The sequence below is a fragment of the Zalophus californianus genome, chromosome X (genome assembly GCF_009762305.2).
Source record: "Zalophus californianus isolate mZalCal1 chromosome X, mZalCal1.pri.v2, whole genome shotgun sequence".
Lineage (NCBI taxonomy): Eukaryota > Metazoa > Chordata > Mammalia > Carnivora > Otariidae > Zalophus > Zalophus californianus.
In genome coordinates, this window is record NC_045612.1 from 101,537,108 (window position 1) to 101,551,907 (window position 14,800).

Genomic DNA, 14,800 nt, shown 5'->3' on the forward strand with positions numbered 1-14,800 from the left:
TATGTAACCAAGAGAAGAATTCCATCAGTACATCAGTATAAGGGAATTTTGGACAGAAACACTTTTCTGGCAATTTTTACTCATAAAGTATAGATTTGTTTTTCTTCTTTCTTAGGCTGAAAAATATTGTATCCTTGCATTCTACTAGATTTTTTTCTAGTTTGGTTGTTATCTTCCTATAGTGAGAGACTATGTATATAGTTCGATTCTGCAAAATATTTTGTGCTTAATAAGTATTTGCTGTTGGCTAGGAAGGTTAACTGTAAGGGAAATGTATCTTTCTTTTTTTTTTTTTTTTGACTTTATTTATTTGACAGAGAGAGACAGCAAGAGAGGGAACACAAGCAGGGGGAGTGGGAGAAGAAGCAGGCTTCCCGCTGAGCAGGGAGCCCGATGCGGGGCTTGATCCCAGGACCCTGGGATCATGACCTGAGCCAAAGGCAGATGCTTAACGACTGAGCCATCCAGGCACCCTGAAATGTATCTTTCTAATGTCTCAGAAAGTCCTATTTTAATAGCGAGAACACCCACATTCCTAATTCATTTGCAGTCATGATCTTACCTAGCATTAAATGAAATAAAAATGATTATATTTTATAGAGCCTTTAATAAGTATAGCGAGGACATATAGCTCCTTTAATGAATGATGATTTGTAAAAAGTTATTCGGATAACATGTGAAATGTTTTTTTTTTTTCTATCTTTAAGCCTGCATTCATATTTAAATACATTTATTTTGGTTCAAATTCCCGGTTTTTATTTCACATGAGAAATTTATTCTACCAGAATGAAAAATTCGTTATTCCACAGTTTCTTAGCCATATTGCTAAGTGTTTGTAATTTTGGGGCACAAAGCTTATTATTTAATAAAATAGAAATGTAAAAAACAATTCGCTGTGGAGACAACTGTCCATTGCCAACAAAAGTCAGTTTTTGATTTTATACTCTAGAGTACTTCGAGGAAATAATAATATATTTCCATGTATGTTGCTTAGTTTAACTTAGTTTTCCTTGAATTTTTCTGAAAACCGAAATAAAATTTTTTTCATTATGCTATTTCCTTGGTAACCATCATTAGGATTCCCTTTTTTACTTTTGTATTTTTGTTGTTGATGGCCAGCCTCTCAATATCTTTGTAACTCTCCTCATATTTGTTGTTTTTGTCTAGCTGTATGATTCATCTTACTGATAAGAGAGTTTGCCGAAGGCATGGTATAACATTTTAAAACAATAGTTAACCTATAGTCTGGGCGCCTGGGTGGCTCAGTTGTTAAGCGTCTGCCTTCGGCTCAGGTCATGATCCCGGGATTCTGGGATCCGTTCCCGCATCAGGCTCCCTGCTCCGCGGGAAGCCTGCTTCTCCCTCTCCCTCTTCCCCTGCTTGTGTTCCTGCTCTCGCTATCTCTCTCTCTCTGTCAAATAAATAAATAAAATCTTTTTAAAAAAATAGTTAAGCTATAGTCTGGACCAGCAACAAAAATCTGAGTCTGGTTTGGGACTGCCTACCCACTCTGTTCAATGAGATAGCGCAGGTCGAGTGACCAGAGGGTCCTAGAAAATCCACAGGCCTGGCCCCCCATCAAGGTTTGCCTAATAAGATGTTTAGAAATAGAAGGCAGCTTATGCCATGATTAGTTCAAAGAGTTTTGCAGGCTTAGATTGACATCAGGGCTTTTCACTCCCTGAGATGATCAAAGAATCCATGTGTATTGGTCTCCCTTACTGACTACCAGGCCAAGCAAAGACCCAACCTACCTGAGGTCAACTCTGCCATCATCTCTTAGGTCATTTCATTTATTTCAATCCATAGAATCTCATGAATAGAAAAGGTTAGATTTCTAAACATAATTTTGAGGCTAGATAGGCGGTTTAAGATTATGCTGTGTTATATCCTATTCAATTATATGAAAATTCTACAGATGTGTGCAGGAGAGTAGGTTGTTTCTGCCTTTAGTCAGATAAAGGACCAGATTTAAACAATGCCTGAGTAGGCAATTACTACATGCTGTGATTGGAAGGTTTCTCCAGCCACCTGTCACAATGGTGAAATTTTATCATTAGGGATCCATTTCTCTGGAGAAAGTCTGGCTAGGCTACAGACATTCTCCTGTAAAATACAGACAGCTCTGATTATAGCCATAAGCACTGTTAACTGAATTATGATGTGATGTAGCTTCTCGTTGAAGTTTTGACTGAAGAAAGGGGAAACTGCATTTGAATTAGATTACAGGCCAAGGTCTTGGTCACTGATTTGTAGCAAGTATTTTAATATAAGTAGACTAAAGTTTCCTGTAAATAATGTTCCATCCTATTCTCGATACTTTTCTTTATTTTTTATTTTTTTTTCCTATTCTGATAGTTTTAATTCCAAGCACACGCACACAACACACCAAAATAAAACAAAAACACCAAAATAAAGCAAAAACACAGGAAGGACTTCTCCAAAGGATGCGTCTTTTTTCCCAATTTCTTTTCTAAATCCAATTTTTTGACTACTTGAATACTTCTCTGTTTTCCCCACTAAAAAACCTTGTTACACCATTTATTCAGTCATGAACAAAAGTATTGGTCTTTTTTTCTAGGAGCTGGTATTGAGCAGTGAACAAGCAGCCATAGTCTCTAATTTTATTGGCACTTAAAGTCTGAAATAGAGGACAAAATTAATGGGAAAATGCAATATGGTGTGATACATATTGAGCCAGAAATACAAAGTACAAGAGAGAACATAGGGTGTCAGGGACAGCCACCTGGTGAGGGAGATACCCAAGTTTCCAAGAGTTAAAGGATAAAGGTAAATTAGCCAATAAAAGGAAGTTGGGGTGGAATTGTTTGAGGAAAAAGGAGTAGCATGTTTAAGACCACGTATCAAGGGGCACCTGGGTGGCTCAGTTGTTAAGCGTCTGCCTTCGGCTCAGGTCATGATCCCAAGGTTCTGGGATCAAGCCCCACATCGGGCTCCCTGCTCGGTGGGAAGCCTTCTTCTCCCTCTCCTGCTCCCCCTGCTTGTGTTCCCTCTCTCGCTGTGTCTCTCTCTGTCAAATAAATAAATAAAATCTTAAAAAAATAAAAAGACCAAGTATCAAGAAAGACATAATGTATGCTGGGGAATGAAAAATAAAATTTCTCTGTAGCTCGAGCAAGGACTATGTCCAGCAGGGACTATGAAGGGACTTTAAAGCCATATTAAAGAGTATTGCATCTATCCTCAGGAAAATAAATACTCACTAGAGGATTTTAAACAGAGGACCACCATTTCATTTTAGGAAGAATATACTATAGATGTGTCACAGATGGGCAATGATAGGGTAGGATACCAGCCAAGAGCCTGTACTGTATTTGAGGCAAGAGATGGTAATGACCCCAAGTAGAGTAATGACAGTGGGCAGGAGAAAAGGATGGAATCAAGAAATATTAGGAGGTAGAAGAAATGATTGGGAATTGATTGATTAAACACAAAATGGTGAAGGACATGATAGAGGAAGAGGAAATATCCAGAATCATGCCTAATAAATCAGTGAATAATTGCCAGTCTCTGAAATGGGGAAAAATACAGAGCAAGAGCAAAAGCAAGTTGGGGAGGTAGGAAGTAGATGAGAAGGGGCCCCAAAATGTGTCCATATTTGGCCATGCTGTTGTTTTGGTTGCTGTGGGATGTCCAAGTAGAATTGTCGAGTTCAAGAAGGGCAATATATATATGCACGTGTGGAGATCGAGGGGGAAATCTGGACCGGAGACTGAGTTGAGAGTTGTGAGTGAAAGAGGGCTAACCGAAACTAGAGGTGTGGGTGGAATGAGAAGAAAGGAAAGGCTAAGGCAAAATCCTGAGAACGATTTATGATCCAGGTAGAAATACCAAGAATGCCCTCCCACTCGTGTCGTAGTGTAAGACTTGCAGCTCTTTTAGCAGCTCTTTTAGCTTTTAGTCATAGTTGAGTAATGCTATGTTCCAAGTTGGCTTCATTAAAGAATAATGGCATTTCTAATACATTTTAAGCTAAAGAGCCCACTATATATTATTTTTTATGTTTTTTTTTATATTTTTTATTGAAGTGTAGTTGCCACACAGTGTCACATTAGCTTCAGGTGTATAGGATAGTGATGTGACAATATTACGCTGTGCTCTTCACAAGCGGGGTCATTTTTAAAACCCCGCTCATAGTCTGTGGGACAGGTAGTTCTCCTATACCAGAAAATCATGTCTGCACATCATATAATACAGACAGATGCTTGCTGTGATGCGTAACTTAAGGAATTCTCAGTAAGTTGCTTGTCCCAGTCCTCACTTATAGAACTGTTCTTCTAAAGGTGAACAGGTCCTTGAAGGGAGACTGTGCAGGCTGCTCAGCATGCTATTTATATTTGGAAAGTGTTAAATTACCTTAATCATACCTATAGTAACAATCAAGATTAATTGCAGCTGTATTAGGATACTTATTATTTGTTCCAGTTCAGCAGTAACACAGATCCAATTGTACAAGTGATTTCCATAATCCAAATTGTGAAAGAAAACGGGGGGGGGGGGAAGCCCATGCAAAACTGGTAGAAATCGTATTTAAAATAAATCCGTAACCAGATGGTTGTTGGAATTCTCTTTTTGAAAGGAGCTGATTCTGAACAGATTGTATATGTGTCTCACTGGTGGAAGTGGATTATCCATCTTGAATTGGATTGTGATGACGATGACCCTATTCTAAGTAAACCAAATCTCTTGAACTATATAATGAGATCAGGAGGAACATTCGGCCTGAGAACGACAGATTGCAACGACGCAGATGATTTCACTACTGTTTTTTTTTTTTTTTTTCCCAGCCTCATTCCTTGATATACATAATTCTGTGGTTTTTGTCCTGCAGAGATTCCGGATCCTGTAGTTCTGTGTGCTAATTCTTATTTCTTATTCTTATTTTTATTTTTATAAGCGGAGCTGAATGAGTGGCAGGAAGCTGCGAAATCTATCTTACAAAAAGGTGATTATGACGGAGTCTAGAATCTTCATTTCCTTTGTGGCAGGATTGCAGGAAAACTATTGTGAGTAAACATTGAACTGCTTCCTTCTTCCTTCTATTCTTTAGGCCGTGAGGAGGCAAAAGTTGCTTGAGCAGAGCATCCAGTCGGCCCAGGAGATCGAAAAATCCTTGCACTTAATTCAGGAGTCCCTTTCCTCCATTGACAAGCAGTTGGCAGCTTATATTGCTGACAAAGTGGACGCAGCTCAGATGCCTCAAGAAGCCCAGGCAAGTAAACTGGGAATGAGATACTGTTACTTGGTGTGTTATCGGAACAGGACATTGCTGAATTTCTAAGTTAAAATTGAGTCAACTAGTTGTACGGAGGGTTATTTGATTGACTGATTTGACTGTCTGGAGGTAGGAGGGAAAAAGACCTCTAGGTTAACACTCTTAAGATTTATTTTTTAAAGTATGTAATAGAGGAATTTGAAATAGAGACACTTACAAGGCAGGGAAATAGCATTTGGAAGTCTGCTGTTAATCACTATTTTCAAACTATACTTAAGCTAGAGGGAAACTTTTAAGAATGTAAATTGTAAAGAAGGTATTTTTAAGGTGCCATTAGAAATGCAGTCTCAAATATTTTATTATCAACTCATCTTTGTTATTTTGGAATCATAAGTCTTATGGTCTCTATATTGTTCTACATGTGATGTTTCATAGGTAGTTGATAGCAAAAAATTTGAGATGTAAATTTGCATTTATTACTGGTAATCATACCATATATACTCACAAGTACTCACACATCCCACTCTGTTCAATCCAAATTATGAAATATGCTAAAGCAGTTTTTCTAAAATGAGAGTTAAAATAATAATGAAAATAAGTCTAAGTTAATTTTATACTGAATAAATTGACGCCATATCTAAATTAACTTCCACCTTGGAAAGTAGTTTTTTAAATGCTATATTTCTATTTTTTAATAACTTTAAATATATGTAAAGTATAATAGGTATTATTTATTTCAATATCTTTGGAATTTTCTGGTAGTAAGGTAATGTAACTACTTTTCAAATCTTAGGTACATTTTATGAATCCAATAACCACAGATAATTCAGACAAGTAAGTTAAGATGTGAGGGGCATTAGGTTATCTACCCATCCCAAGGGCCCTCTCCCCAGTAATTGGTGGAGAAGCCTGAATGTTTTCATTTTAAAATGAATTTTTAGATTAAGTATTGGATTTACAGATCATGGTTACGGTGCAATTATAGTGCACTGAATCATAGTCTGATTGGTACCCAGAGCATCGTTATACACAATAGCATGAGGTAGTTTACCATATTGTCAAAGTTTGACCACAAAGTCCCTGAGAACATGGGGCAGGGTACAGGTGGTTTTGATAGGCTTACAAAGTCCAGGGCACAGGGTGTCCTCATTGACCATTGCAACAGGGGTTGAAGAAAGTATAGTTTAGGGGAATCCTGATGACAGCATCCTCATGATAGTTTTTCACTGGGACAAGTGTAAATCGTAAATGGGAGATGATTGTGAACACTGTTGAGGCTTTTAAGCTCCCTGGTATATGCATTCCTTCAGGCTTACATTAGTCCAGTGCTCAACCATTAACTCTTCCTAAGACTGTCCCAATTAGAAAAATACCTGACAGGAATGGGAAATTATTACTTAGTTGAGAAGAACTTCATGATTATAAACTAAAGGCAGAACAGAGTTGTTTCTTTTTTTTTTAATTCAGTGACTTAAACTTGGAGGAATGTTTGATTAAAGACTGCTCATAAATTTCTGAATATAATTAAGGGAAATTTTGAACAATATAAATATTACATATTAAAATTGGGCATTTGTACTATAAAATATATAACTTTTTTAAGGCTTACAGAATGAAAGTATGAGTAACAATATGAAAGTATGAGATATGCAATAGCTATTATTGTCTTAGAAACAAATGGGAGCTTTTAGGAAAAAAAAACTTGTTTAGTTGAAAAGGTTGTGGACTGTGAGTGTTCTTTTTTGTTTAGATATGAATGCAGGATTCCATAAACATGAATATAACATACTAGTTTTTAATACCATAATATAAAGTGTTTTGTTTATTTTTTCAAATAAAAAAAGCTGTAGTAAAAATGTTTTTAATTATAACAGTTCAAAATACTTGCAAATAACAGCACACAAGTCAATTAAGAAATTTCAAATCTACTTGGAAAGGGGGATTTTTACAGCACTAACAAGCGCAAATCCGTTTTCCATGCATTTCTGGTTGCACCTGCATTTTCAAGATAATTCTTGACTTTGATTCCCCCAACTGGTAATATATAATATTGGAAAATGCAGGCCACCCAAAAGAAAGAAAAACATTCTTCTCCAAGATTTTATTTTAAGATGACAGCAAGTGAATTGTTTTCTCAAACAGAGTTATCAGGTATTCAGATTTACTTCAAGGATTACATTTCCTGAAGCTCAATTTGAAACTCTCTTGCAAGAGACAAGTAGAGAGTAAAGAGACTGTCTGTGAAGTAAGAACATAAGCAGAGTTTGCCAGACAAAGAAGCCACTAAGAATGCCACCAAAATGGCATTTTTTCTAAATGTATATCATGGGGGGCTAACTTTCCTGGCTTGTACTAATACAAAACAACTTGTTTCTTTAAATTTCCATCTAAGTTCATTGTTAATTAAAAGATTAGGTAGACTTAGCTTTCCCTTTTCCGAAACCGAGTGCTTGTTTTAGTGTATCACTGAGAAGCCGGGCAAACAAAAAGAATGCCATTACTGTATTTGGTCCTCTTAAATAACGTGCTCAGATTTCCTGTCACACACCGGCCACACAGATTTGTGGATGTCTGTCTCCACCGTGTGGTGCAGTGGTAGTTTTGCTGCCAAATTAAAATCTGTTACTAGAGCCTTCTTTTTCTGCCTTTTAAGATTGAGATTCTCAGGAATAACAAATTCTCAGTATTACGAACATATACGCAATGTGTATAACTTTCTAACAGGTATGCTCTTATTATTTATAAAAGGAGACGTAGATCAAGATGGGTTCTTGTATTACATTTGCCTTTATAACTATAGGGCAGAAATGAGCTCCCCACTGCCTCAGCATGTTCATTGATCAGTTATCTGTTATGATTATAGAACTGGGCCTTCCCAATTCTAAATCAGATTAAAAATATTTACTGTTTTATTTAGTAACGAGCTCATAGGAGTAAAGTCTAACCTTTGAGACAGTAGGATTACATATTGTGAGTATATCAGAGCATACAGTGACCGGAGTATTTTTTTTCAGTCAGTAACACTTAAACCAAAATCTTAGATCGTACAACCACAGCATCAACTGCCCAATACCAGGCCATTTAAAGCAAGATTTTTATTAAAGTACAAAATTAAAATAACATCCTCTTGATTCAAATAGAGTAAAGCAAAAGGGAGGAATTCTTCTAGATAGAAAAATTTATCTTCTAGGTACAGAAATCAGAAACTTAAGAACTATTTCAAAAGTAGTATGACTAAAATATAAAAAAACCAATGAGTGCTTCTTCAAGAACAATTTTACAGTACAAAAATTCATCAAATTATATAACTGCAAAGCAACACATATCATGAATATAGTTATTTGCTCCTTAAGTGTCCTGCAGAACATACTGAAACACAGATTTAGTTTTAGCACCTACGATCTGGAAGAAAAGTTCCCAGAGTGCACCCACATGTCAGAATCTCTGGGGGGAACTCAGTTGTCAGAATTATTGGAAATTCTCCCGAGTGTTCTCACATGTGGAAAAGGTTGAGAACGACTTTAGAGCGTTCATTATTGGTCATGGCTGAAATGTTCTACAGTTTTTTCCTCACATCACATTTCTCACCACTTACTCTTTGATATTCACACCTATGACATTGTCGAGATTTCAATGGGAGGGAGTTGGGGTGACTTTCTCTTCTATTTTGATTGTCCCCTTACTCTTATGGGAAATGAATAAAGGAGGAAACATAGCTGAGAATTCCTGCAGAAATGAATTAATTCAGGCAAGTAGAATTTTCAGCATGGATGTTTGAAGATGAACTTGGCTTGGTTTTCTTATTTTCTTCTTCTTTGTCCCCTAATTCCACATATCATAATGTGCCATTCACCTTGGATGTGCCTCTCAGTGATTGTAGGAGCCAAGATAATCATGTGCAAATAACCACCTTAATGTCTGCAGTTCTTAAAATTACGAAGGTATTTCAGTCTACAGTTTTTCTTTCCAATTATATCAGGAATTTCATAATTTTGAATCTCTAGTATGTAAGAAAAATCCAACATGGGTACCTGTTGAAATGCTCTGTATAATGAAGCATTGATGATGCACACTTTATAGAGAATATTATGGCGTCACTAAGATTACCACAAGAAGCAGTGGGCTGCCTAGTGGTGATTGCAGTGGCTCGACTATTTCTTTTGTCCTGCAGATTCCTGATGCCATCTTTTGCAACATCTCCCACATAGTAGATTTATGTGCATGAGTAGAGGGGAAAAAATTCAAGGCAATTTAGGAAACAGATTATCATCAAAGGAGAGGACTTCATAATCAATAGAGAAAGCCCTCCTATATTTCACTCATCAAGCTGGGACTTTTCGGATACTCTGGTTCCACTATAGACCAAGTTTCTTCCTGCCATCTCTTTTCCCATCCCATTAGCAATGTGGCTAAAACTTAGCGTCGACAAATAGAAGAGAGGGATCTTCTTTTTACTAAAGAAAGCTGTTAATTTAAGCTGACTGCATTAGCCACACATCAAAACAATTTATAATTGAGGTCTTCCTATGTTTATGGAAGCTAAATCTTATAACTCAGTTTAAATATATTTGGCCATTTTTAAATGTAAGCATTCCAGACTATCAAAACCAATGGCTTTTAAAAAATAAAGATCTAAATGCAGATTTTGGTCTATCAGATTAAGTTTAAGATTTCATTATAGGATAAAAAAAAAGACTTTTATAGTGTAAATAGGCATATTTGAGTGCCAAACGACTCAGAACAGTCTAACTTTACAGCCTACTTCACTGATTTATGAATTAGTATAAACCCTCATTGCAGAATTCATTCAGGATTTATGTGATAATGGAATAATTTAACCGTAGAAGGAGAATATGGAGATCTATTACAGACATTTGGGTTCTAATATTAAACCCCACATAGGCGTGGCAGAAATATTTTCTTTTCTTTTTACCTAGCAATATAAATATGATGATAAACATAATACAATTAATTTTAAATCTGTTCTAACATTGCAATGCTACCTGTGTGTGTTACCGTATAGAACTGATTAGTCGCCAATTTATAATGACTGTTACCATTTCAATATGTTTAATAATGTGGGAAATAATTGCAAGCAAGTGTTACAGAAGATGCAAAAGATTAGAAATGTACTACATATCATTGACTATATTTCAAAAAATGGCACAGTATCATGTCCTCACAGGATGTATAATGATAAAGAAATAGATGTCTTTTATATTATAAATTCAAAAGTGTACATCTTAATCCTGCAGTTCAATTATAGCATATCTGGTTGTGAAAAACTACCCATTCTAAATACAAAAGGTGAAGCTAGCTGCGCCATGCTATGGTCTCAGTGAAGACTCTTGAAGTACTCTGAATATTTTGAAGCTGAATTTAGATTCAACCTATTGTTTCTTTTTTTTTTCTTATACAAACAGATATTTATTCCCAAAATAGCTGACAGTGAAATTATAAATCTAAAATGCACACCCAGATGACACTTGGTATCACAGGCACTGCTGTAGTTTCTTTGTAACATTTATGACTATCTGAAACTTCCTTGTTTATTTTTTAATTAGTTTTGTTATTGTTGTTTTCCCTGTGGACCTCAATTCCCTACCCACCAAAAGTCAATTTGTAAAAGATCAGGACTGCGTAGCAGATCCTCAATAAGTATTTGGTGAATTTATTCAATTCCACAAAGATTTACCACATTTAGTCACTAAATACGTGCCAGACAAATGTGCTAGGAGCTATTTTTTTTTTTTTAAATAGTGGACAAGCCCCAAATGGATTTTGCCGTCTTGCCATAAGATAGCAGGAAAGGAAGATGAAAACCAAAGAATTGTTGACCAGTCAAGTATACCATAATCATCAAGAACAATTTTAAAAATGGGACTTAATGGTATCATGACAAAAAAAAAAAATAATAGCATGACAATATCTTGTCATAGTGCTTTATGATGCTGCCAAGTTTTAGAACTTCACAGCGCTTTAAAAATACTTTGAGTAGTACACAATAAAATTTTTCACGTGAGAAGGAATGATTAGTGAAAAGTAAATATTCCAGCTTTTCTAGGTATTCCAGTCCTTTCGAGGACTATACCCTGTGAATAGCGACTATTTTCAAAGCATCTGCATTGTTTTCTTTGATCATTACCATATTTTAATGAGGTAGGTAAGTCAAATATTTAGGCTTAGGAAAATATTTGAAGAGGCTAGATTATTAATTGAAGGGATGGGGATAGGAAGTTACTGAAAATGGACACATGGGATCATTTGAGGGAGCTAGAGAAATGTTCTAAAAATGAAATCGTGGCAGTGGTTGCACGACTCTAAATTTGTTAAATTTCTTGAATTTGCATTTATTGAATTCTATGGTAGATAAACTATACCTCGATAAAGCTGATTTTGAAAGAGACTATGTAATAGAGAATATCTCAAATAGTATATCAAAAAAAAATAATTTCAGGGGCACCTGGGTGGCTCAGTTTGGCTAAGCGTTGCTTTGGCTCAGGTCATGATCCCAGAGTGCTGGGATCAAGCCTCCATCAGGCTCCCTGCTCAGTGGGGAGTCTGCTTCTCCCTCTCCCTCGCTGTCTGCCCCTCCCCCTGCTCCTGCTCTCTCTCATTTCCTCTCTCTCTCTCAAATAAATAAATAAAATCTTTAAAAAATAATTTCAGTTTACCATCAACTTTTTTAGTCCATTGTTTAGATGTATAGTCAAAGGTGAAATGTGAGGAATTATGTTAAATAACCTGGAATTAACTTAAATGGTGGCTCTTTATCATTGACCATCCTGGTGTCCACTGTAAGACCTTACAGAGCAATATTGTAATATTTCAGTTGTTCATATTGGGATATATTTAATGGATTCCATGTCTAAAGCATTTTCACTGAAGCTGGGACTTTGCCTCAGATCTGCTTTCCCCACCTTGATAATTAGCTCTCTATCAAGCAAAAAATTAACCTGTAGCCACTATACTTCCTCAAATTTCTAGGTAGTATTACAGATTTCTCCCAAAGTTTTGTCCTTGCACTTACCTAATTTGAAAAGTAATCATAATTGCTTGAAAATGTAGACTTATAGTGGACTTCTGTTATCATTACCATCATTATCATTACTATAACTATGAATAGCATCATTTCTCAGATGTATTACAGGGAATAATAATTCCACAGAGTGTTCATTTTTTTGGTTTTAAATGGTTCTGTCCCCAAATTTACTATCAGAATAATAGGAGGGGGATAGAAGAAGATGGCCATCAGCTGATTTCTTAAATTTCTTAACACAAAGCTCCACCAAAGTACTTAGAATTGAACTAAGTTAAAAGCTAAGTTTATTTTGGTGTTATTAAAATGTTTGCCATTATGGCATAAACTCACACACACACATATATGTATATGTGTGTATACACACACACACAATCACATTTATGTATATATTTAACTCATTAAATATGTACTGGGTTCCAAAGTGCTTCACACACCTGAAAACAGCCTCTAATTAAGTTGTTATAATACAACAAGCTCTTTGGCCTGTTGCGTATTCCTGAGAAAAATCAAAACTTCTCCATCTGACAAAGCTTAATTTATAGGTAACATACTTTCTATCTTGTCTAATTAACCTACAGGATCTTTCTACAAACAGGAATTAAAAAAAAAAAAACTGTGTGAATCTCTCCTTTCTTTTGTACTTACCAAAATATTCAAATGTATATTCTAAAACTTTTCAAAATTCTTTGCCCACTACCATAATTAGTGCACTTTTTTTCATGTTCCCAAATGTTTTAAAAGTACAAATAATCCCAGATCCTTTAGTACATTTTCTTCCTTTAATTTTGTGAGTCCATATTATATGTGGCCATTTCGTCTTCTTGAGGGTGCAATTTCGGAATTGTGATTTGTTTTATTTTTATTTTTTTTAATTTTTTATTGTTATGTTAATCACCATATATTACATCATTTGTTTTTGATGTAGTGTTCCATGATTCATTGTTTGTTCATAACACCCAGTGCTCCATTCAGTACGTGCCCTCTTTAATACCCATCACCAGGCTAACCCATCCCCCTACCCTCCTCCCCTCTAGAACCCTCAGTTTGTTTTTCAGAGTCCATCATCTCTCATGGTTCGTCTCCCCCTCTGACTTACTCCCCTTCATTCTTCCTCTCCTGCTATCTTCTTCTTTTTCTTTTTCGGAATTGTGATTTGTTTTAAAATGACTAATCTAATAGTGTTATATTTCTCCATTAATCGTCTCGACATGACATCTTCTAATATTTTTTCTTTCTGAAATATTTTAGTTATTTTCTCTGGAATCATTTTCTTTATTTGATATCATAAAAGCTCCAGCAGTCATTTGATAGAAAGTGTCCTTTATTCCATTAAATACTTTCAACAGCTACAGCTTCATTTTGCTTGCCACTTTGTCATTAATTTGATACATGAGAATGATCTGATGAGGTAAATCCTGGTGAAAAGGCCTGCTCTCTTCTCAGTTAATGGTTAAGTGCTATATTGGAAATGTCCTTAAAATTTGATTAATTTTTAGCTCTATAATTTGCCCTTTATCATCTTTAATGGAAAAATGGTTATTTCTATTTCCATTGTTGTTTCCTACTTTCTCTGTGTTGTGCTACTTATAAACATAATTGCAGTATTGTCACATGTCTTTTCTTGGGAGTGGCGTGAAGTCATAATTTGCTTTATATTACTTGATGAAGAAAAAAATATCGAGTGATCCTGAAAGGTATTAGACTGAGAACTCCTATTACAGTGTACGTGGGTGTTCTAAATCATTAGCCCTGATCTGCTACTTCCTTTCATTTTCTTTTTGTTGGAAATTACTGATTTTATATAAATCCAAGCTGACAACTTCACAAGATCAGTTCGTTTGTTTTCTTCAAACAGTTTTCACCCATATCCTGGTAGATGTTTATCTTGGGGGAAAATAGAACTCAAATTATACAGCTTTTACATCTTTTTTTAAAAAGATTTTATTTATTTCAGACACAGAGAGAGAGAGAGGGAGAGCACAAGCAGGGAGGAAGGGCAGAGGGAGAGGGAGAAGCAGACTCTCCACTGAGTGGGGAGCCAGATGTGGGGCTTGATCCCAGGACCCCGAGATCATGACCTGAGCCAAAGGCAGATCCTTAACCAATTGAGCCACCCAGGCACCCCAGCTTTTACATTTTTAGCAGATCTTACCGATCTGGTAGCCAAGTACCAGGAAATCCTTTTTCTTTGAATTAAATTTATTATTTTCAGTGTTTTCCTCTATGGTATTATTTTTTCATTGATCATAATATCAGGGAAAATGATATAGTGGTTTTTTTTTTTTTATCGGAAGAGTTTTAAAATAGGAGATTGTCCAGTCTGCCTGAAAGTTCCCATAATACTCTGTTATTTAAGCACATCACTTACCTATTTCACAATAAACTTGCCCTAAAATGATAAATAATTTTTAATTATGTGGCTCCGGAATAATAATCTGATGAGGTTAAATAAAGTAGGTGGTGAATGATGTCCTAAGTACAAACTATAAATGAATTATCAGTTGAAAGTAAGAATTGTGGAA

At 35.7% G+C, this 14,800-nt stretch overlaps 1 protein-coding gene across 2 annotated transcripts in view; it reads left to right on the plus strand.

The window, feature by feature from the left end:
• The window catches only part of DMD (dystrophin), a 2,214,577-nt gene that overhangs the window by 937,483 nt on the left and 1,262,294 nt on the right, over positions 1-14,800 (plus strand). For both annotated transcript variants that reach the window (XM_027607979.2, XM_027607980.2), the window contains exon 30: positions 5,072-5,233. In XM_027607979.2, the coding sequence (XP_027463780.1) occupies positions 5,072-5,233 (162 nt within the window). The remainder of the gene's footprint in view (positions 1-5,071; positions 5,234-14,800) is intronic.